At 40.1% G+C, this 23,638-nt stretch overlaps 2 protein-coding genes across 3 annotated transcripts in view; both read right to left on the bottom strand.

The window, feature by feature from the left end:
* crebrf (creb3 regulatory factor) overlaps window positions 1-8,352 on the bottom strand; it is a 28,105-nt gene extending 19,753 nt beyond the window's left edge. The window contains 1 exon segment of the mRNA XM_034140397.1: window positions 8,218-8,352. The gene's annotated coding sequence lies outside the window, so the exon portion shown is untranslated.
* A 5,049-nt stretch (window positions 8,353-13,401) lies between these two features.
* On the bottom strand, window positions 13,402-23,596 carry LOC117490257 (prenylcysteine oxidase-like). 2 transcript variants are annotated; one of them, XM_034139910.1, is made up of 7 exons: window positions 22,901-23,596; window positions 20,635-20,841; window positions 19,979-20,153; window positions 18,796-19,007; window positions 18,356-18,496; window positions 16,633-17,044; window positions 13,402-15,804 (listed from the first exon to the last, which is right to left on the bottom strand). In XM_034139910.1, the coding sequence occupies exons 1-7, from the start codon at window positions 23,007-23,009 to the stop codon at window positions 15,555-15,557; spliced, it is 1,506 nt and encodes a 501-aa protein (XP_033995801.1). In that variant the 5' UTR covers window positions 23,010-23,596; the 3' UTR covers window positions 13,402-15,554. The 2 variants fall into 2 exon arrangements, with proteins under 2 accessions (XP_033995801.1, XP_033995802.1); XM_034139911.1 differs by having other exon boundaries at window positions 22,893-22,964.
* Window positions 23,597-23,638: the final 42 nt, after the last annotated feature.

Below are 23,638 nucleotides of genomic sequence, written 5' to 3'. Positions count from 1 at the left end.
TCTGTATCTTTAGAGGAAGACATAAAGGGTAAACATGTCCCAGTGCTGCTAAAAATGCAAAACTGTTGCCTCCGGCCCCCCCTGTCTACTGATAACAGCTGGATAGGAGGCTGGGCTCTCTGCCTCCATCTCTAGAGCTGGACCTGAAGTCAACACAGCACCGAGCCGAGCTATCGTAATCTCATCTTTCCTGTCCCTCCCGTCCACTACTGCGTTCACCGACACAAATATACTACTGACCTGGGGCCTGTACGATGAGGCCTGGGTTAGCAAGCTATCTTTGGGCTTGACTAAGGGGCTGGCTCACGTTTAACTTAGGTAGATCGTAGGGATATTGACAAATTGTTATCGATTAAGCTATACGTCATATGTCTACAAAATTTCAGAAAAGCTTGAACATTTTTTCCAGAGACCCCCAAATGACGTCTTCAAATGTCTTGTTATTCCCAACCAACATTCCATAACCCAAATATATTGAGTTTGCAATGATATAGAACAGCATCAAGCAACCAATATTCACAATTATGCGAGTACAACGACTTCAGCAACAGATGATAAATTGTTGCTGGTTAACTGATTAATCAACTGACATTTTCAGGTATGAAATAAAGTTAGTCTCTTTAGAACTGTTCATGGTGCAAAGGCAGAGATGGGGTGTCTGGCATTAACGAATCTGTTAATATTGGTCCGGATTTACTCTTCCTTGTCTCTTCGTCTAATCAACAGACCGAACTTGCAAGCGCAGGTAACAGGAGCTCTCTGTCTACCCAGCAGCTGCCGGAAGTTGTTGAGAGAATAAGCCTCTGAGAAATTTGGTGTGAACGCCAGTCCCCGCCCCCATTACATGTTCGGAAAGCACCGACATATCTGAACCAAAGTGCCTCTCACCATCCTTCAGAGAGCATCGGATTTGTTTTGTTTGCGTTATGCTTTACCATCACTTGGACCCTCCTCTAATTCTCTGCTTGTTTCTCATCCTCTCACTTTCCTGCACCTCCTACTGACTGCAACGCTTGGACTGATCTTTTCTCTGGGCCTTTTTGCTGCTTTGCATAGCAAATAAATGAGAATCTGCATGGAGACATGACCCCTGCAGTGAACAGCTGACACACAACCGTACACCAATCCCACTCCTCCGAGGCCGAGGGGACAACATCACTTCCTCTCATTGGGTGCTGACCGACTCAGATGAACTTCTCACCCCTGAGATCTGTCCCCCATGTGTGGGAACACATTTTGCATAGAGACAGGAAGTGTCAGAAAACACATTGGTACAGGAAGAGTACAAGCGTGTTTGTAAAAGCAACACCTTATCAAACACCAAAGCACATAAAAGCACTCATGTATATGCATGCACAAAATGATATATGTACTAACAAACTCTCTTAAGGACCAGAAGTATATTTTAAATCTCAGCCTCTAAACTACAAATTGTGATCATTATCGTGCTTTTTCAATTTCCACTTCCCACCAGGGCAGCTGTGTCTGGTGTACTAGTATCAGAAGCAGAATGGCCCGATCACAACAGTGAACGCCAGCATTGATCCAGACTCTTTCCTATCACAGAGGCAGCAGAAGGCCTAAGTGTACAAACAGTGATCGTACAAACAAGTTGCGACGCTCCTCACCTCTCCAGGCAAAGCTCCACTGAATACTTTGCAGCAGCATGATTTCATGTCATCCAACTCACTGCTTAGTGGCTAACACAGGATGCAATGTGGAGCAATATATGTATGACCGAGCGCGACAGCCCCCTGAAAGACAGGAGCTGAATGTCTCTCTCAGGCTTTGGTCTGATTTACTTTGGTGATGAAAACTACCGGCAGTACATCTTTCATTTGAGTTATTTTACTTAAGGGACTTTACTTGGGTTGGAGTCAAGGTTTAAAAAGGTGGGCTTATGTCAAAGTACAGCTTCAATGATGATTAGTCGGCTAATCACATATGAGACTATTTTGATCAACTTTCATGGGAAAATGGCTATAAATGCTGTTTATCTCAAATGTTGAGGGCTTCTGCATTAAAGCAAAAAGATAATCTAGAAAGTAATCAGCAGATGAATGCATAATGAACATAATAATTAGCTGCAGCTTTTGTCAGAGTTCAATATTTCAGATTTCCTCAAGGCCTATTTTTCAGGATAGATAAACTGAAGAGGCCAAAGTTTCTCAAAAGGACAGATTTCTTTGCAGCATCATGTTTCCTACAAATGTGCGGTTTGCTGAATCAATGTCAGGTTCACACCTGCGGCTGTTTACAATTAGATCAAGACACGGACAACGGCTCTGTTTTTTTGCAGCATCAGCTGGGGTAGCAGTATTATCTGACAGATAAAATAAAAGGTGTTTCACCATGCTTGTTATAGTGGATTAACAAATGAATCCAGTCGCGGAAAGTAAACTGTAATGCAATGTTGACAATTAAATGGTTCACAGTTCATTAGTTAGAGCAAAAAACTTTGCAGCTGGTTACATCTAAAAACTGAGAGATGTGAAGCTTCATACTTTTATAAATGTGGGTTTTTGGTAGTTTGCTACGCGAGCATTTTATTAAATAACTAAATCAATAGATTAATCTTTAATGAAAGTAATTATTAGCTTGAGGTCTAATTTAATGAAGAAAACATAATTTCCCAGTCATCAATATTGTTAAATATTTTATACACAACCAGAGGCCTGTACTACGAAGCTGGTTCAACCTAACCTGGATATGTTGGAGTTAGCCGGTTGGCCTAAGCCAAAACATACGCGCTGGCGCTAAACTGTACTACGACGCTGGTTATCAAGTGGATCGCTCAAGCCAGCCGTGTCCTATCTAGTTAGGTGCGCGTTCACATGAAAGGGGTGGTATTTGGAGCATTCGACCAATCTCAAACACGGACAAGCGTACTGACAGCGCAGCGTCATACTTCCTGAATGAAAAGTGAACTTTAATATTAGTCAAATATGAAGAAGTTAAACTTTAAACATCCATGACTTAAACACTTTATCCAGGATAAAAGCCACATAGCTGCACCTGCAAGGTGAATACAGCTGGTAAAAGAAAAAGCGTTTGAATGCGTACATTAACAGGTTTATGATATCACTGCCCCGTCCAAGACACGAGTGGATCTGACTTTAATTACATTTGACTCGAGTGTTTCGTCAACTTAATGTGTTGCTTAAAATAATACTTCTGCATACAGTATGTGACACTGTGAGTGTTGCACGGCCAGATACGGCTCAAGAAGCTGACTCAAATAAGGAAATATATGATACATTATGATGTGATATGATAATGGGACACATCGACGTCTGCACTCACAGTGCCGCGGACTGTACTTAATGTTACTCTGATCCGGTTACTTATGTCGTGGCAGATATTTAAGTAAGCTTTCTTAACGCTAATATTATAATAGTCAGATTGCTCTGAAGATGGGAGGGGATATTCTATTAATTTTCACGGCCGTCTTTCCTGCAACGGCAGTTTTTCTGTATTTCCTCTATCCTGTAATATGCAGGGATGCAAACTCATCAGGTATGAAAAAGGTGACAAGGATCCGAGCCCCCCGACCCCACGGAATATCGGCTTTAAAATGAGGAATAACAGAGGATTTTAGCAGTCAGAACAACTAAAGCAGCAGTTAATAATAACAGAAACGCCAAAGAGTCACATCTAATAGAAATATATTTAAGCATTTATTTTAATTGTGTAGCAGTCAGTTTATAATTTTGGCAGGACTGTTGAGCATTTTGAAAATGTATTTTCATGCCTCTGTGCAAGGCTGTCTTTCTATCTTTATAGCCAGTGGTGTAAAGTAACTAAGTTCATAAACTCAAGTACTATACTTGGGTACAATTTTGAGATACTTGTACTTTATTTAAGTATTTCAATGTTTTGCTACTTTGTTCTTCTTCTCCTCTACAGTTCAGAGGTAAATGGTGTACTTTGACTCCACTACATGTATTTAATACCTTTTGTTACTTCACAGATGTGGATGAATGATGTGAAATCTAATCAAGTGTTAAATCAGACTTTAGTTCCACCTGGAGTAAATTCACAAGCTACCCTGCAGTATACAAAGTCATTCAAACTAGCTGCACCTTTACCAGCTTTGAGAACACCTTCATGATCAATCATTATAAAACATATCATATATATTATTCTGAAATGGACCAATCTGCACAATGACTACTTTTACTGTCGCTACTTTAACTATATTTTGATGATAATACTTTTCTACTTTTACTTGAGGAACATTTTGAATGCAGGACTTTTACTGTAACAGAGTATTCCTACACTCTGGTACTTCTACTTTTACTCAAGTACAAGATCTGAGTACTTCTACTTTTACTCAAGAACAAGATCTGAGTACTTCTACTTGTACTCAAGTACAAGACCTGAGTGCTTCTACTTTTACTCAAGTACAAGATCTGAATGCATGTATGCTAGTTAGCTAGCTCAACGATTCATTAAATAATATTGGGACAGAAACACTTTTCAGTGCACATCACGCTCTGCCACTCCGACAGGGAGCTCTGCTCTGAATACCCCGTTCTAACCAGCCGTCCAGTCTGTGCCCGCACAGTTAATATTAACGAACGCACCGTAGGTAATGTAGCTGCTGAAGCTAGACCCTCATCCCGGAGCAGCAGAGCCTTATTATACATCCATGAGCAGAGCTGACAGGCAGGAAGACTTGTGCTCGCGCTTCATTATAATATATAAAAAAAGAACACCATGCGTGTCATGATGGCACATAACAGCTCGCGGCCGCAGATTACTCCGGGTCCCATACCCCAAAAATATTTTTATTGCAGATCTACATGAATCACACAAACGACCTATTTTGGAATCAAAACGGCGAATTTCGCCGAAAGGTGACAAGTTTGCATCCCTGAATATGAATTGATCGCTTTAAACTCCGCACACGGAGCTCTGATTGGTCAGCAGGCGGTGCTTTCACTGAGTTGATCTCTTAGCCTGCCACCTAACCTGCTCCGGAGCAGGTTTGCCGCTCAGCATAAGTTACCATGGAAATCTAGCCTGCTAAAAAGAGAACCAGCGTCGTAGGACCGGAAAGCCCGAGATTTCCCTGAATTTAGCCGGCTAAGCGAAAATCCAGCTTCGTAGTACAGGCCTCAGGTCTGGTGAAAAAAATCACAACAAATAATCCTATTTTCAACATATGTTGCTAAATGTTTCCTTTCTTCCATGTTGCTTCAGGTCTAAACAAAAAGAGGAGTGTAGTGTGCTGAAAGCTTCACTATCATGCAAACAGCTCACATTCTCCGCCTCAAAACATTGGACTCGATCCAAGTAGGCCAATCAGCCAAGTCTTATCTGGAACGAGTTTCCTACTGATACCAGTCGCTCCCAGATTTCTCGCAAAATAGCAAACAGGAGACAGATTGCTTATTGTGAGAGAAGCTCTGAAAACATCATGAACAACCATTAATCACGAGTCCAAAATGTGTGTACAGATTTGCAACAATGGATGTTCACTAACAGCCAATTGTGCTTCAAGGTTGGGGATTTTTTTAAGATAATTTTTCAGGCCAATTATATGACAAGTACAACTGGCCCGTAAGTAAGCAAATACAAGCAAGCGAGAAAAGTAGGGCTAGTTCAATATTATTCACTATGTATCGATTGTGTATCAACTTAAAATCAACAAGGTATTTATAGTTCTAGAATCAAAATGTGTTACTCAAGTTTTGACTTATAATAAAGGGTTCGTACATACCATTAGAAGTATTTTGTTCAAATCATGATAGTGTTTACAGTTGTATCTCCAAGCTCTTCTTGGCAGATGAATTGGATAGATTTATGGTTGGAGGTCAACGCTAGTGAGAACAGCCAACTCATTCACCAAGATGCACTATGAGTGCAAATTCTTTCTTCAGTTCACCGAGCGGCCCTTGCACCAGAGTACTGCAGCTCTTTAAGACAGCCAAGTCATTGCTGCTGTAGCTATTTTGGGCTGCATCCAGGTCTGCATTTAAAAATACTTGCTAAACAAACTTTGATGGGTAAATTCATTGTGTTTTTGATTACGTCAATGACACTCAATTCAGTTAAATAGTTCAGCATATACAAAACAATCAGCATTGAGAAGCAATCGTCAGGTATATGTCACAATTGAATTGTATTCTTTGATCATATGTCTAGTTATAGTCATCTGCAGCTCTGTTACACAAATACTGCAAACCTCCAGACGGATTACTGTAAGCCAGTGGGTCCCACAGTGAGTGGTCATACCAAATGTTTACTGTGAACAAGGTCGATTAATCTCATTCAATTAGGAGTACTGATGATACAGAGTTAAGGAATTAAAAGTACAATAAATATTTTACTAGTTATGAGGAAGTCTGACTTGATTTCAAGTTTACTGAAAATATATCAGTGTCTTAGAAATTATTTGAACATTTACTTTTCATAAACAAGCAGTTCATGTTTTGTTTTTTTAATATTATTTCTCTAAGATTCAAAATGTCTCCTGTTATCTCTAAGTTTTGGATCATCTACTGTAACCACACATGAACATGGTTGCAAATTAATCTTGAAAATAATAGTAACAATTAGAACTTGGGTAAAGAAAATAATAGGAAAAATACCTTGAATTTGATGCATGAGATGATTTGAGATATGCAGTGTACCAGCCAATGTTGATGGTATACAAATATTTATCCCACACTGAAACAAAGATGATAGTTATGGATGACCAGCTTTAGTACAAACACAGTACATGCATATAAAAGCAATAGTGCTTTCAGATTAACAATTCCTTATAAACAACCACTATGCCAGTAGAAAAAAGTCACACAAAAAAGGTAAGAAACAGTAGCTCAAATGAAAAATATAAAAGATAATGACATCCCAGACTCTCTATGTGATGGATTCAATTGTTTTGAAAAAACACAGCCTGACAGCACACACTTCTACATCTCAACATCCTCACAATCCCCATCCGACAAGTAGTTTTAAATACCAAATTAGCAATTATAAACGCCAAAAAAGACATAAATGTTAGCAGATCATCCACAGGCTCTGCACTCAACACAGATCCTCAGGAAAGCAAAACAAATCTCAATCTAACCCAGTACACCGGCACCCACGTAATCCTTCATTCCTATTGGTCGAGCAGAGACGAGGTCCCGCCTCCAGGCGTTCCAGAATGGCCACTACGACTGTCAATCACCGCAGCTACTTCATTTTAATCAGCCCTTTTCAATCTAGGTTGAGGCAGAAGATAAACAAGTTGGAGGCCTACATGCCCGTGGCCTAGATAGCTTTATTAAAAGAGATATTTAACGTAAAATCTACAAAGTACTATCAAAGAACTCGAACACAACACAATACCATACGTCAATCCGTGACATTTATACATAACATGAAACTGCCGAAGTCCGTAGATACAATTATAAAACGATGTTTTGGTGGAAAACTAAACAAAGGAACATCATATAGATATTGATACTTAGTTTATTTCACCAGTGGAGACATAAGATTGATTAAACTGTATTTCTAAATTTCATCTCATGGACATTTCTGGCTGTGTCGAGCCTCTTTTTTCAGCACCAATGGCTGTGTCATGTGTTGGGGGGGGCGTGTACCTCACAGAGAGCTCGTGCTCTCCTTAAAAGCCTCTCTGTTTGGCATTGCAAGGAGGTATTTTACCCCAAACACAGTTAAATTGTGTTTTTGACCGACTAAAATCTCATTGCCAAAAAAAAACCCGAAATATTGGAAGAGGTGTGGCATTCTTTGGATAGCTTAAAAGTCGAGAAAAATCGTTTTAAAGAAGTGTAGGTTTGAACCATATGTCATGTTACAACGTGATAAAAAAAACGGACTAATTAAATGACGAAAACAATATCAACAAAATCTGCGGGACCTTAATTTTTTTACATTTAGCGCTAAGACTCGTTTTGAAGCCTGCGTCAGCTGCATTCTGTGCGTTGACAATTCCTGCAGAACGCTTAATTCACTCAAATACACGTTAATTGTATATCTTGCCCTAAACCGTTTTCTTTTAAATGCGAAAACTGACACATCTTGCTTGCCTTTCTCCCCGCACCTCACACTCAGTATGGCCTCCGTCCGCCCCCTTCCTCATGCAGCTGCACACACAACAACAGCCTGTCGTTAGCTTCACAGCTAATCCTGCACCGCAGAGAAAACACATATCTGCACGGCAAACTTCCTCTAAAACGGCTGAAAAACACTCTTACCCACTTCTAAGGCGCCCACGCATACATCTCGCAAGGTGTCGGTTCTCTTGTGTGTTGCTCTGTTGGAAATAACAAGGCCGTCTTTTTCAATGGAGTCCACACGCTGCTACAGTTCTCTCTCGGGTTTGTTTTGTTTTTCTTCTTCCTGACGGGTTCCTGGAAAACGCGTGACTACCCGACCACGTGGTGCGGTGCTGGGCCAATAGGAGCAGAGCTCAGGGGGCTGGGCTGAAAACATTCGTGCAACATTTCACCAGTTTCAATTGACTGAAACAATGCTGTAATGAAAGTAATACTAACGTGCAGGTCCCCACATCTACTTAACATCATTTTGATGACAACAATCTTTATTTTGTTTAGTTTGCTATTGAATTATGTTAATTATAAGGTCTGTGTCAAAGCATTTCTGCCATCATCTGCCAAGAGTACATGTACTTGTGGAGGGAACATTTTAATTCACTATTTGATAACCTGTATTGCTGTGATGGCTATAGAATAATATTACTTTATGTGTTAAAATTCCCTATAAGACTCACTTTCACTAAGATTTCTCTCCTCATCCAGCAAAACAAAAAAGGATTTGGTTGTCATCGAGACAGCTCAGCTCGGGGGGAAAGTTGTCTGTTTCCACTTTAAAGGTACTCTACGGAGCTTCTGACCTCTAGTAGCACCCTGGTGCAAGTGTTTCTGTGAGTTTTGAGCAGCCTTTTGTCTGTTATCATGCAAAAGGACACATGTGCATGTGGGTGACAAGATAAACATGTATGCTGACGGTTTAACAAACTTCCACGGATTTAAAGGTGGCAATCAAGCAAGAATAAACAACAATACAACTTTTTTTTTTAAATAGCAAGACAACAAAGTAGACTGATCAAAAATGTGTAGCCTGAAGCTTATTGCACTAGTTGAATTTATTATATTGTTCTAATGTTATTAAATGTACGGACTGAAAAAAATGAAAGAAACAAGGTATACTGGTCTCCCTCAAGATTACTTTAGGGAGAGCTTTGGTCCACTCCTGCGTATGTTGTGGTCCCGCATGAGATTATCAAACTGATCCTTAAACCAGACATCCCATTCTGCCCAAGCCTATTTTAGGTGATTGTCTCCCTCTAAAAGTCCTCCTTGCAGCGTAGGCAGACATCCCTAAAGCTGAGGAGAGAGATCATTCAGAGTGGTAGGCGATTACACCACACGTCAGGTGTGGTTCTTTTAGACCAACCAGGTGAGGAAGTATAGAGCTAAGGGGTCAAATTACTTCCCCTTCTTTAAAGGATCCTGAAACCTCTGCGTATTTGACAACATTTGGCTCAGATCCCCAGGAATCATTTACACCTGCTTGTGACACTCAACTACCTTTTCATCCACCAGTTAAGTGTTTTCTCTACATGCTGTGTTTACCAACCAGGATAATACTTTTTAAGTGTTTTCCACTGCTCAGATGTATGATTGTGTATTCTTGGTTGTATTGCATGTGTCCTGTCTCTCTTATGCTGCCACATGATGTATCTGATGGGTTGTCTGTCCGGTTCGAAAAAGAAAAACATTAAAATATTGTGATTCACAAAAAAGGAGGGGAATTTACTCAGCAGGTCTGTCAGGCCCCAAGGATTCACAAACTGCATTTAGGTGAGTAACGCTGAATGCAAACGGAGACTTAGTTTACTGTCTATATGCTTAACATTGATCTCTTTACTATATTTCTGTGCATATTTCTACCTCATATGTGAACGTTCTCCCATTCCTTGGACAGTTTTGCAAACTTTTACACATAGATACCATTCCAAATAAAAATGCACAGCTCTCTTGTTTGAATTCAGCTAAATATTTAGCATTTCTATACATATTTATTTTATTTATAGCAGCTTTCATTTTAATTCAAGGCTTGTACATATTTATATTGTAGTTTCAGTCTGCAGCTTTCATTTAAATTCCGACATATTTTTTCCTTTCTCATTTTCTTCTGTTCTTTATGTGTCTTGAATTATTTCCTTTCCTCTTACTATGTCTACTTTATTCAGAAAAACTAATTCCTTGTAAGTGAAAAACTACTTGGCAATAAACCAGAGCCCCCCCCCCCCCCCCCCCCCCCCCCCCCAAAAAAAACGAAGGTTGCATTAATTGATTACTTCTAAATAGCATTCAGTCGCACCAGTGGAAAACAAAGATAAGTTCAAACAACTGCCTGATTCCCATAAACGGATTAACATGGTACAAATCTCCTCTGATCTCTATCCACAGTCCATTCTCTAGCTTTTCCAGGCGGTACCGCCCTTCTTCAGTGGAAAGAGAAACTATGACTCAGTCATCCACATGTGATAAAAAAGACAAACAAATAGCATACATTCTAAACACAAAGAACGTTTCGTTTTTAGAGGGAGAAAAGGTCACAGAGAAAGAGACATCACTATTTTCAGTGTAACTCAGTCATGCAAAACAGCCACAGCAACAGACAAAATAACATCACAAGATGCAGGAGGAAATATCTGAGTGACCTCCGACCTCCATCCTGCAGCTGACAGAAAGTGAAAGGATCTTCCATCGATCAACAACAGAGAGCTCTGCCAGGCTGGAGAAGCATGTGAGAGGATCACTATCGTAGAGAATGGGATGAAACATGGAGAGGGTGTGTGTTTTTGGTTAGTGTGTGTGAGGTTTGGAGAATTTGTGAGCTTCTTCAGGAATAAGACTAGTTCTTGCAGGGCAAAACACATTCAGTGTGTTCTGGCTTACTACATAAGTATTTTCTTTTTAAATCACTATCTTATATGTTATTATTTTTGTTTAAGTGTTGTAAAGCAATTTGGTGCTATACAAATAAACCATAATATTATTATCTTCATTCATTTAAGCGTTAACCCTCTGGTTGTTTTTATGTCACTCCACATGCGTGAATTTTTAGCACAAACTCAGCTGTAAGACTTATATTTTTGTATAAAGTATAAAATTGCCAGAAACACCAAATTACAAGAAAAAGGATATTGGTGCCTTTAAAAAAAATCACAATATTTAGGTGATATTTACGCAAAATATTACTATAGAATATTTCAAGGTTGAAAACAATTGAGTTTCACTTTCAACACATGCTATTAAATATGGACACTTCTAAAAGATAAAGCCGTGCCGCAATGAATTCATACGTAAAATGATAGGGCCTTTTTCAATGCATGTTTATGTACCATTGTAAATCAATGAACATATGGTAAAAGTTCATTGAAAATACATTTTGTTTAAAATGTTGTTTATGTATTAAGTTGTTTATTTAACAGACATTACAGATATTCTGTGTGAACGCCCATTTGCTGGTAGATCAATCCCAAAAGTATCAAAATGATATAAGGAAATATGTTGTTGTTGTAATACTTATTTTGTCCACATGTGGCAGAATTGAACTATATCCCATGTTGGTGATTTTTATTTCTCCAAGCTTTCTTCTTTATGTGTTTTCACATATGAATTAAAAGGACTTGGCAAACCTTTTCTTTACTTGTTCTTCAGTTGTTCTTCAGTCATACAAAAAGTACAGAAATCCACCAGAAGGTTTTTGTTAACTTGCCTCTCAGGGCTATGTAACTAATTGTTTATGAGAGTATTTTTAAACTGTGGCATTGCTACTTTTATTTCAGTAAAATATCCCAGCACAGTCTCTAGCTCATTAACAACATACAGAAGAGGATTTTAAGTGACTCATGTTGCTGAATGTAATCATATGTTTGAGTCTCGGGACACTTTGTTTCAAATGTTCCCTTCTGATTATTTGATCAACATCGCGATTGTGCTCTTGTTGCTGGGAAGCCAAAGCAGGCTGAGACACAGAGCCCATTATTCACTGCATGACAGAAAACAGACTGCTGTGGAGAAGACGATGGGCTTTGTTGTAGACCTCTCCATGGTTGACACTTTCTTTTAAGTTTTACATTCTTAAATATGAATACAGTACAGTGCATCAATGCAGGAAAATACGGACTATATTTCAGACCCTTTAAAGCAGGGGTACTCAAACTTTTTTATTAAAGGTCCAGTTGTGAACTTTATACACAAGGTCACTGGTCCGGATCAATGCCAGTAAAGTCCCGTCCCCGTCCCCGTCCCTGAGCGGAGAAACGAAACTGAAATTAAGAAGCAGTTTCTTGGCGCTCTATGCATGGGGCCCGACATGTCATTGCAAGGTAAAAGGGTGTTTCATGTTGTCGTTGCTGTGGACCTTCTTAATCTACCTTCTTTGGGGGACCCCTTCTGGTCCAAGCACTTGCCTGCCTTGCCTGCCTTGCCTGTCGGTAAACGGCGCCCCTGTATACACACACACACATTCAATACATACATACAGTATGGTGGCTTGAACTAGTGGGAGAAATGGCACTGTTTGTCTGTAGTCAATGCTTTGAACCTCGGCAAAAAAGGCATTAGAAGCATTAGAAAGTCAAGGTAAACTTGCGGTTAATTTGCGGTCTGCTATGCGTGTCACGCTCGCACACACAAGTAAATATATATGCACGTTCATTCTCACAACGCGTCAGACACAAGACGCGCGTACATGATGATGTACATTAATTTATCAGATTTTTCTTTTTTTTTATACATTTAAAAAAAATTTTTTTTTAGAATGGGACACAGGGTTCGGTCCGGATTGATTTGCAGTTCGGTCCGAATCCGGACCTTGGTCCGGAGTTTGAGAAGCCCTGCTTTAAAGCATAGATAAATTGATCTTTCTCCACAATAAGCAGAAATCTGTGTAAAATCAAAAGGTGGAGCTTCACGGTCTGATTTCAGCTCATAAAAACCTAAATAAATAACTGAGCGTGTACATTATGCAGATTCAGGATCTCATCAGTTGAACCCAGTATGAAAAGGTCCATCGCAGTGAAAGAGCTGCAGCATGCTGTCCATGAAGCTACAAGGAACAGATTTATTAATCAAAGAACTAACATTTTCTAACTCTCCAGTGGAAATAATGTGGCAGGAGTTTACAGGCAGTTCCCCCCCAACAGTAGACGTCCTGTCAGTGACATATCACTTCCTTTTCCTCCCATTCCAGTAGAATAAATCAAACGTTGACAGAGTGAATTCAAGCGAGAAAATAGATTTTGTTCAGTGCTCAGAGGTCGTTTTTTCCTCAGTTCAATTATTAAATAACAGAAAATAAAACATGAATACGGACAGTATATCATAAAAAAATATAGGAAATATGTACGGTCCAATACTTTAATTTGATCAACAGTCAGAAGAGTGCACATTATTCATTATAACAGCTGCATGGTTCTGCAGGAACTTCTTCATCAGGAACATACAATGTGTTGATATGTGCAGTACAGAGCAGAAAGCTACGCTCATAGAGAAGCAGCGTTAAGGTGTGAACAGTTGTTTGTGTTGTTTGACAAAATCATTTAAATCCAAGGTTTCCCTTCTCTCTTTGTCTTAAGTTTCCATCATCACAACCTCCATAAATGCTTGGAGACCACTTCGTTTTTAAGTTCCTGAAGATGCTGTTGATATATATACAAAGTTGACCTTGAATTCAAATCGTTTTGTCAGTCCAAAAGATGCTTTGATAATACGTGCATCCTGTTTATTTTACAGCATATCTTAAAAAGGTACTACTGCCAGACAGCTGCTGCTAATAAAGACCTTTCATTTTGAAAAAGATAAACAATCCTCCGTTCAGCTGCACCACCATCTTTCTGGCGCCAACGTGGTGTTTTGAATTCCACGAGATTAAAAGGGAAGTGTTGTTTTTCTCATCACAGGACACAATCACTTGTGACTGCCACCCTTTGCAGTCACAAGATTTTCAGTTGAGCACAATTCAATTAAGTTTTTCTGAGTCCAGAAATCCACTTCCGTCCGAATCCAACATTATAAATGAAATGTAAAAGTAGCCTCATGAGGATAATCAACAGTTTTCTCATCACCATACCATCATTTTGAGCATTTCCAGAAGCAAATGTCCAACTGCATGAGTCATCAGTTTTTCAAAGATTACAGCACTTATTTAAAATGCAGAATTTCAATAAAGCTTTAGGGAAAGTCAAAATGTTTCAAAAAAAGAAAAAGAAAACGTGTCATCAGCCAGCAGCTCCATAGATCTGTCCTCTGCTTTCATCTGGTCCAGTGTGAAAGCTCGTTGGCTCTGTTCCCGAAAAAATTCTTTCCGCTGGATTACGCAACAAAAGCAGCAGGAAGTAGAGATAATGAAATCGTCTGATGAAAGAGGCAATAGAGCATAGCGCCAGTGGCCACGACCATGAGTCACTGAATCAGTTTTAATTATTTACCAACATCCTACTGACATTACTAGATGAGTCCTCGGTGTCCACAAACAGTCCTTCAACGTATACAGTAAAAGCAGCGCTGATGTTATTTGATTATATGACAGAGGGCTGGTTTTTGTGCCACAAGACAGTGAAATAAGCGATCCATCCCATACGCAACAGTCCCACAGAGATAAATATTAGCTGGTGTTTTCAACGGTTGCTTTGTTTCTATATGTCTTGGCAAAGAAAAGCATCCTGCAGGAGACTTTTTGGAAGAGGCCGCCAATTAGCATTAGCAATCAATCCTGAACCAATCCGGCAAAATGTCTGCAATGTCTCTTTGGCAAAGAGAATGAAGCAATCAGCAAAATAGTTGGGATGTGATTAGAATGCTAGACTTCATTCGACCTTCATAACGGGCTGCACAGTATTGGAAAATGTTGCCATTTCTGCAATATCATAAAGAAAAAATAGAGGACTTTTTAAACCGTTCTTGTGCATCATCCTTTTGTAAGCCAAAGTATTTCCATACTACCAAAGATGCGTTTGTCTTTGACCTGTTCTTCAATTATATTTGGGGTTGTGGTAAGAGACTAGCGGGGCCCACTTTGGTTGTTTGATAAAGGGAACAAATATTAATGCATGTCGCTCAATATTAACAGAGTAAAATGATGTTATATCAAACAGACTTCTCCTGTTGTCCAGTCATTGAAATCTTTTCCTTTAATTTGACCTGAAAACATATTTTAGCATGACGTGTTGGAGTTCATTTGCTTTACTTACTTTATTTTATGTGAATATCGCACATGCGCTGGATGCTGAAATATTGTGCAGCCCTATTTTAATGTTTACTAGCTTCTTTGTTGCATGGTTACGTTTATTTAAGATAAGGCAGTGCAACATTAGAATCAACCTACTATCATATATTCAGTGTATAAGATGTGTTCAGTAATAAATAACTCGGAAGTGTCTCTAAATACATTTCGCTACTTGAGACATATCACGATTCAAATGTAAAATCTTGTACCTTAACACAGACATTTTCCGGCACACCAGCTTTGTGATGCCACAATGCTTCCAGTTTACCCGGTCATAGTTCAGTCTTGATCCTGTGCATCAGATCTTTCTGGTCCACCATGTCCGTCTGTCCGTTCCAGCGGTGGTAGGCCAGCAGGGCGATGTTCTTGGCCGCCACTGAGCTCATCTCCATGGCGCTACCGGCCAACTCGATGCCATTGAGGTAGTAGAGATTTGGGTGGAGCTCCACAGGGGGGAGTCCCTGGCTGCTACCGTAACAAGGGTAGGCCTGCCACTCGGTCACCTGCACCGAGTAGTACGACCTGAGGTGGAGGAGTACAAGTAAAGATGTTAAAGCTCACCTATTATGCTATATATGAACAATATATTATAGGGCCATATCTATACAAAGCATGTCTCTGAAGTGTTTTGCTCAAAATATCAAACAGATCACCCTTTGTAGCCAAACCCCTCTATTTCAGCCCTGTAACTAAAGTTCTGATTCTGGGTCAGTAGCCACGCCCCCTTTGGAGCGCACATACAGAAGTGCTGCACAGAGAAACAGATACTCAGCTAGATGCTGCCGTGATTAAACGCCATATCATGTTCCAAACCACATCAAGGATTATTTATGACTATGGAGCTTTTTCTCTTGCTGGTTCACCACAAGGTGAGTACCTTTTTATATATATATTTTTTTACACATACTCTCTCCAGGACAGCGTTAGCTCTGAGTGTTAGCGATGCTTGCTAATGTAAACAAAGACCATATTACGTCTATTAGGTCGCGCATTGTTTCTGATACAGCAACGTTTCTGATAGTGCCGTGGGTGTAAAGCCAGCCCACATTTCCGATATTACGTCATATCGGCAGTAAATCAGGATCAGCTCCGTTGTACCCCCATTTCTTTAGATTTGGGTACGGTGGAAAAGAGAGAGGGTTTTATTTTCCGACACTTTGTGAGTCTCCTTACACAACGGGGACACATTTATGTATAAAAGACATCAAAAAGTGCATTTTGCATAATAGGGGACCTTTAATGCCAACCTCAATGACCGTAGGATAGGAACCAATAAAATGACGAAGTAATAAAGTTGGTTACAGCTCGAGTTAATACGATTATTTCTCACCAGGAGGGAAAGTGTCTGACCTGAACAATGTTTTCAGCTGAGCCTTCACCAGAGGTTGTCGAGAAAACACTTTATAGACTCCGGCCTCCTGTGGCTGTTTACGCCTGAAGCCTGTGGAGATGTTGACGGGACAAACACTCGCCACGCTGTTGAAAAACACATCCAGCGACTCGGTTGTCAAGACGCTGGCGAAGGGGAAGAGGCGAGGGTCCGGGAAACCAAAGAAAGAGGTATTAAGGTAACCATGGACGATGGTTGCTACAGTGCTGTGGTAGTTGCCAGGGAGCTCGTCGAAGGGAGGGGTGAAACCCTGGAACTGGACTCCGGATCTGACGCTGGCCTGCAGTGGAGTCGCTAACACCACGATGTCGTACAGCTCCGACTTCGTCTCTGACGCTGTGGTGAAGCTCAGCTGGTACTGAGGAGCCTCTCCTGTTGGGAAATACACACATTAACACTCTACTGATTATTTGAATACTAATTCATCAGTGGTATCTACCGGAAAATATAGCGATAAAAACCTCCGGCCACATTAATCAATGTCTGAGCCAAAAACAAGAGTTTAGATACTGCAATAATGAATATTAATTTCTGTTGAAAGGACCAAAATTACCTCTGGAAATTTGAAAGAGCGAGCTATAAGCGATATAAATAAATTCAGATTCTGTAGATGGTTTTCAAAATAAAATATTTTTGTGCTTTCTTTTCAATATGTAACATTTCTACATTAGGTATATAGTAGTTCAGTTTCAACATCAGATTTTGTCATGGAGAAACCTCTGAAGTTGCGCCGGATGTCTTTCGAGATCTTCACAACACTATGTTAGAATTTATTTAACTTTCCCAAACATTCAAAAGAGTTCCAATAGAATAGAGTTTACTGAAGATTCAACAAAGTACAGCAAACACGAGTCAGTTCATGAAGTGACTACCTTTACAATGTTCACCCTTCTATTTTATACACATTTCTTATCAGTTGTTTTCGCCTTCTTATATGTCTGTGTGTGTGTGTGTGTGTGTGTGTGTGTGTGTGTGTGTGTGTGTGTGTGTGTGTGTGTGTGTGTGTGTGTGTGTGTGTGTGTGTGTGTGTGTGTGTAGCCTACTTCTCTTTCATCCCAGTAATAGTCTAATTAGTGGAGTATCGGATTATCTCAGGTACTAGGGGAGTCTCAGGCTCTCCTTTTTTTTATCTTGACTTTCTCCATTACGTAAGACACCATTATTTCTTCCACCCTCCTGAATCCCCCTACTCAAGCATATTTGTTTGACATGTCGACTTAGATCATTTTTATTGAAGTTTCGGCCTGAATAATTTTTTAATGGTGTTTTGACATTCTGGCCTAGGTCATTTTTAATGGTGTTTTGACATTCTGGCCTAGGTCATTTTTAATGGTGTTTTGACCATGCTGTCTTTATCTGCATTGAGTTTCCAAAAATATATTTTGGAAACACAATGAAGGAACATAGCATCTAGCACGAGTGTGAAGTTTCTGCTTCGCAAAAGTATAATATTCTGCTTAAAGCCAGTATCCAGTAATCCTTATTACTTGTTTAATGTAAGAGATTTTCCAGGGCTTTCCAGGCACAATTCTCTCAAATTCATGGATCGAAGATGCATAGTTTCAGACAAGGTTAATAATTAAAATGCTGTATTGCAAAAACAACAACAGGAAACACGTTTAAAAAATCTTGGAAAACTGAATTAAATGAATCTGAATCTTGGTACTCTCAGGGTTGAAGTACCTGAGTAGAGGGGTGAGATGGAGTTGACTTGTGCCTGCAGAAGGTTAGCGTTGGCCATCTTTAGCAGGCCAGAACACACCAGCTTGTTGCCTCCTTCCACCGCCCACAGGTTGTTCTGGGCACCAGCCAGAGACACAGCGCCTTTAAAACACACACACACACACACATATTACACACATGCTCACCCACTAACACAGACAATGTCCAGTGCTATAAACCAATTATCAGCTCCCCACACATTTTCCTGTTCTCTCGCTCCGCCAGGCCACCCTTTCCTCTCACCTTCCTTCTCTTTCTATTCTCAACTCCAAGGTCTTTTCTTTTTGTCCTTTTCTCTCTTCTGACCTACATCAGTCCTAATTTCCGCAGCCTTGCTCTTCCCTGTCTCTCTCACCCTCCCTCCTCTTCCCCTGCTGCTCATTTCCTCACACTCATCTGACCTACAAAGGCGGGGATGCTGACGTTCTGTCCGTAGTTGACCCTCATGACGGGCTCGATGACCTCGTCGATGAAGCGCTGCGACACACCCAGCTCCAGCAGCGAATCAGAGAGCGGCCTTCGGGTCATGTTGATGAAGCCACTCCCCCCGAGAGAGTCCAGCAGTTCCTCCACAGAGCTGAAGGCGTAGCCGTGCGCCTGGTACTTGTAGATCCTGTAGGATCCACAACAAATGGTAAGTGATCAATAATAATAATGGACAACTGCTAAATCAGTAGACAGATGTCCTCATTCCTCTCTGTAGTTTTGGATTATCACACCCTTCAATGTGTGCGAAACAAAAAGGCGGAGAGACGGACAGATGGAGGTGCAGTCTGGGTCACAGTTCTTCATTAAGAGAGAGATGCAGAGTGACAAAGTGAAGTAGAGATCATTGAAGTGTGATGTTGGAGAAATGAAATGCAAATCTGTTCCTAGTTTACCCAAAATGACAGAGCTGCAGCAAAAGATTTGATCATAACCATATTTTACATTGTTGGGATATTGTGCATTCATTCTACATGTGAAGTTATTGTTATTTATCATTATCTGTTATATCTATTATTCTGTTAGTGTAAAGCAACAATTAGAGGATTCATCAGTTACTGAATGTACAAACATGTCAACAAATGCTGTTTTAGCTTTCTCTATTAAAAAGCTTATTTAAAATTATATTTTTCAGGGGTTTGTGGAAAAAAACCAAGACATTTTAAGACGTCACATTGGATTTTGATGATTTTGGAATGTAATTCTCACATTTCTTTGACAATGTAGACCAAATGATCAATTCATCTAGAAAAGCTTATAATTAATCAATTAGAAAAACTATAGTTAGTCGCAGCCCTAGATAGAGTGAAAACAAGGGTGGCAATGACAACGTTTTAAATAGTTTTACATACTGTAAATTTGCTTGGCATCATCAAACAATCAGCTCCATGTTATTCTGGACTCCAGAAACATGTAGCAGAAAATATGAAGCAGTCTAGGCAGATCAGTGAGATGCAGGTTTATGTAAGCTAAAGTGTACCTTCAGACACATGACGGATATCTACAACAACAGGTCTGACCCATAAGCACACATCAGGGTTCAGCTGCACCACAGCTACATCCTGTCAAGCAAGCAGGGCATTAATATGTCAGCCTCACCTCATAAATTTCTCCATAATTTCCTCCACCCACATCTGAAGGCGTATGAAACTGATGCCGTAGCGCCACCACAGCCGGAACAGGTCCAGCAGGTACCAATCTGTCTCCTCCAGGATCATCTCCTCGCCGTTAAACACCGCCGTCTTTCCCGCCACGCTGCGGCGATACTTTAAACCTTGAGGGGTGGACAGGGGAGTAAATAAAGAGCAAAAACAGATACACACAGGGAGGAATTTAATAAAGAGTGTTTGGAAACAAAGGACATTTCATATTAAATGTAAAAACGTCTCCCTTTGTATTTTATAAACAGGGATTTGACTTATCTACATAAACTGCAGCAAGATGAAAACAGTCATGTGACTTGTATATAATTTCAAGGCACTGAATACTGGATGACGGTTAACAAGCTGCTTATTAAACTCAAACCATAAACCCTTCTGGTCTAATGGTCGCTCTATTTGACTATTTATTATGCAACAATGCATACTTTGTTAAAAATAATTAGAAAATGATAAGTTAATGCTACACAGTCACATACACCTCTCGTCCTAAAACTTGTATGCGTGTGTCCCTGTCGATGGGTCAATGAAGCTGAATGTGTGTGAACAAGCTGAATGTGTGTGAACAAGCTGCAAGCTGCGCTTAGGTGTACAAACCTAGCTGTTTGACAAACTCCTGCATATGGAGGTTGAGGGAGTGAATGATGGATCCTCCAGACTCGTAATCGTTGTAATTGACGGTTACGGTGGCGAGACGACCTCCGACCTCTCCCTTCTCGAACACGTCCACCTGGACCTCAGGGCCAAAGTGCTGCCGCAGGAAATGTGCTGTGGCACTGCCGCCTATCCCCGCCCCGACCACCGCTGGAGGATCAGAGCCAACAGCAGAGAAGACATTTAGAATTAAAGTGTGTCATACATCTATTGAACTGATAATACCTGAATTAATTGTATGAGTGCATGGCATTACTACGCTGTTCAAAGGCATGATAACACATATGTGTCTCAAATGAATGATAAAATAAACTAATCACTATTGAGGGTTTTAAAGTAATATTTCTTGTTTTTAGCAGCTTTTATTGGTCATGATGTCTTTCTGCTGGAATGAGGAGAGTACATGAGAAACAATAGGGTGTTTGATGCATTGATGGCGTAATGTTTTATTGGCAAGTAGACAGATCAGCTGGTTCTTCTGAGTATTTCTCCCACTGGAAAATTCCATTGCAGGGTTTACAAGGACCTTAAAATGATTTGACAGAAATCATGAGTATTCTCCTTCATGCTGACGTTACTGATGTAGGGAATAGACTTTCATTGGACCAAATTATTATTCTTCCTTTTTTTTATATTTACTTTGTTATTCCTATTTTGCTTAAACAATCAAATAATTATTCATTTAATAATCAATGAAAAATAAAATGAATCTTTAAAGGTGGGGTAGGTAAGTTTGAGAAACCGGCTCGAGATACACTTTTTGTTATATTCCATGGAATGCTCTTAACATCCCAATAGCAATGAATATCTTAAGTGCTTTGACAAAAAATCCATAAAAACATGTAATCTGTGGAAGCCGTAGTACTGTAAAAAGCACGACCAATCATTTTAGCCGGCCCGGCTAAAATAACTGGATGGCCTACCTGCCTGTCAGCCTTCCATCTGTGCACAGATTTATCTCGTGCCCTCATTGGTCATGTGCGCGTTCGTGTGTGTTGGAGGAGGGGCTCTGTAAGGAAGTGGCAGATTTTTTCCGGCTGTGTATTTTCAAATTTTAGCGCACTCGAGCTGGTTTCTCCAAAATTACCTACCCCACCTTTAAGTGCTTTGACAAAAAATCCATTAAATAATTTCATCTGTGGAAGCCGTAGTACTGTAAAAAGCCCGGCTAAAATAACTGGATGGCCTACCTGCCTGTCAGCCTTCCATTTGTGCACAGACTTATCTCGTGCCCTCATTGGTCATGTGCGCGTTCGTGTGTGTTGGAGGAGAGGCTCTGTAAGGAAGTGGGAGATTTTTTCCGGCTGTGTATTTTTAAATTCTAGCACACTCGAGCTGGTTTCTCCAAAATTACCTACCCCACCTTTAACTATTTTGATGTTTTTTTACAAAAACATCCTCTCTCTAATATGAGAGTCACTTCTTTCTGTTTGTATATCATTGTACAAATAGAATATTTGCATTTAAACTGCTGATGGGTCAATACAACTAAATTGTATAAATACTTTAAAGTCCCAATTCATGTTGCAACTCCTCATACATTACAGGTTTTGCCTTTCCTTTAAAGTTATGGCTGCGCTTGGTTACTTTGAGACTTGACCTGACTTTAGGTGCAATATAAACTTTTTTCCTAAAACTCTAAGCAGTTGCAACATTTACAGTGCAAATCAAGAGGATTTGATGCCATTGCCTATAAAAAAACCTTTATTTCCAGCCAAGTAGCACCCTCCATTGATAGGTATGTTTTGGTGAACTGTGATGATGGCAGGTGAAGAAGGGGTTGTGTAATTATGAGAGGAAGTAGGGGGGGGGGGGGGGGGGGGGGGGGCTTGAACTCATAAGGTTCATCTTTCTCCAACTTAGTCTTAACAGTCTTTAAAGCTCATTTTGATGTGATTTATCTTCACCATGACACAGATATTTATTTTATGTTGACTAAATGAAGCCTCTTTTTCATAACTGGATCTGGAATTGTCTGTTTATGTATGTTAAACACCTTGTTTGTCATTGAAATGTTAATATAGCTATAGCATAAAACATGATCTACCAAGCTACCTACAGATGTAGCTACACTAACTTTGTTGTACGCATGTATCTAATAACCGTAAGATTCATATCTCTCGTTTAGACTAGCATGTAACCCTCGCAATGCAGCTAACATTAGCTAAATTCAACGGACGCTATGATGTTTAACACATTACTTTCTTGCCTATTTTAGAAGGCGGAGTTCCGTCCACATGGTCGGATCCCGCCGGGTCTCCGACAGCCGAGCAGGCGGACAGCAGGACGAGGATCAGCGGGAGCAGAGGGCCGTCCATAGCGGCTCCGGAGCTGAGATACCCGGGAGGAGGCGAGGAGCGGATACGGAGCAGCGACAGTTAACACATCAGGGTCAACGTTAGCTCCTAATAGGTTTTATCTTTCCTTTACACCAACAGTTTGTTTAGAATCAGACAGTGTACATTTCGCTTTGTGGCTAAATAAGCTTTAAATGTGATAGTGCACAAAAGATGGCTTTATCATTGTCATGACGATGCAGATCCATTCTCCAATAAACGGGCGCTTATACCCACGTACGGAAATATCACGTGATCCGAAAGTGGCTTATTTCGACCAATCACAGCCAGGCATAGTAACTCCGCAGCAGACAATTGAGTTACGTACTTCACGTAATGTTACTGCAACAACATGGTTTTATAACGCAGCGTTGACACAGGATTGGAAAATGTAAAAGTAGTCGCATGGTCCAATCCTATGGGTCCAATTCAAACATGATGCAGCATAAATGTTTCATAGACGGCATCAAATAGCCCTGTACATCTTTATAACAGTAAAATGCAGCAGTATTTTTAATCCAACATAATTTATAATAATACACTAAGGACAATTTAGGCACAATTTGTTGTTAATATACACATTCTAATTAAGGAAAGAACTTGAATGCATA

Source organism: Trematomus bernacchii, unplaced genomic scaffold, assembly GCF_902827165.1.
Source record: "Trematomus bernacchii unplaced genomic scaffold, fTreBer1.1, whole genome shotgun sequence".
Classification (NCBI taxonomy): domain Eukaryota; kingdom Metazoa; phylum Chordata; class Actinopteri; order Perciformes; family Nototheniidae; genus Trematomus; species Trematomus bernacchii.
This window is presented reverse-complemented; position numbering and strand designations above follow the sequence as displayed.

What these genes read in the sequence shown, in the direction of transcription:
- LOC117490257 (XM_034139910.1), bottom strand. Translation starts at nt 23,009, where the DNA reads ATGGACGGCCCTCTGCTCCCGCTGATCCTCGTCCTGCTGTCCGCCTGC. An exon ending in AACTCCGCCTTCTAAAATAG is followed by an intron (nt 20,842 to 22,900) that starts GCAAGAAAGTAA and finishes CTGATCCTCCAG; the next exon opens with CGGTGGTCGGGGCGGGGATA. An exon ending in ATTATGGAGAAATTTATGAG is followed by an intron (nt 19,008 to 19,978) that starts GTGAGGCTGACA and finishes TGGATCCTACAG; the next exon opens with GATCTACAAGTACCAGGCGC.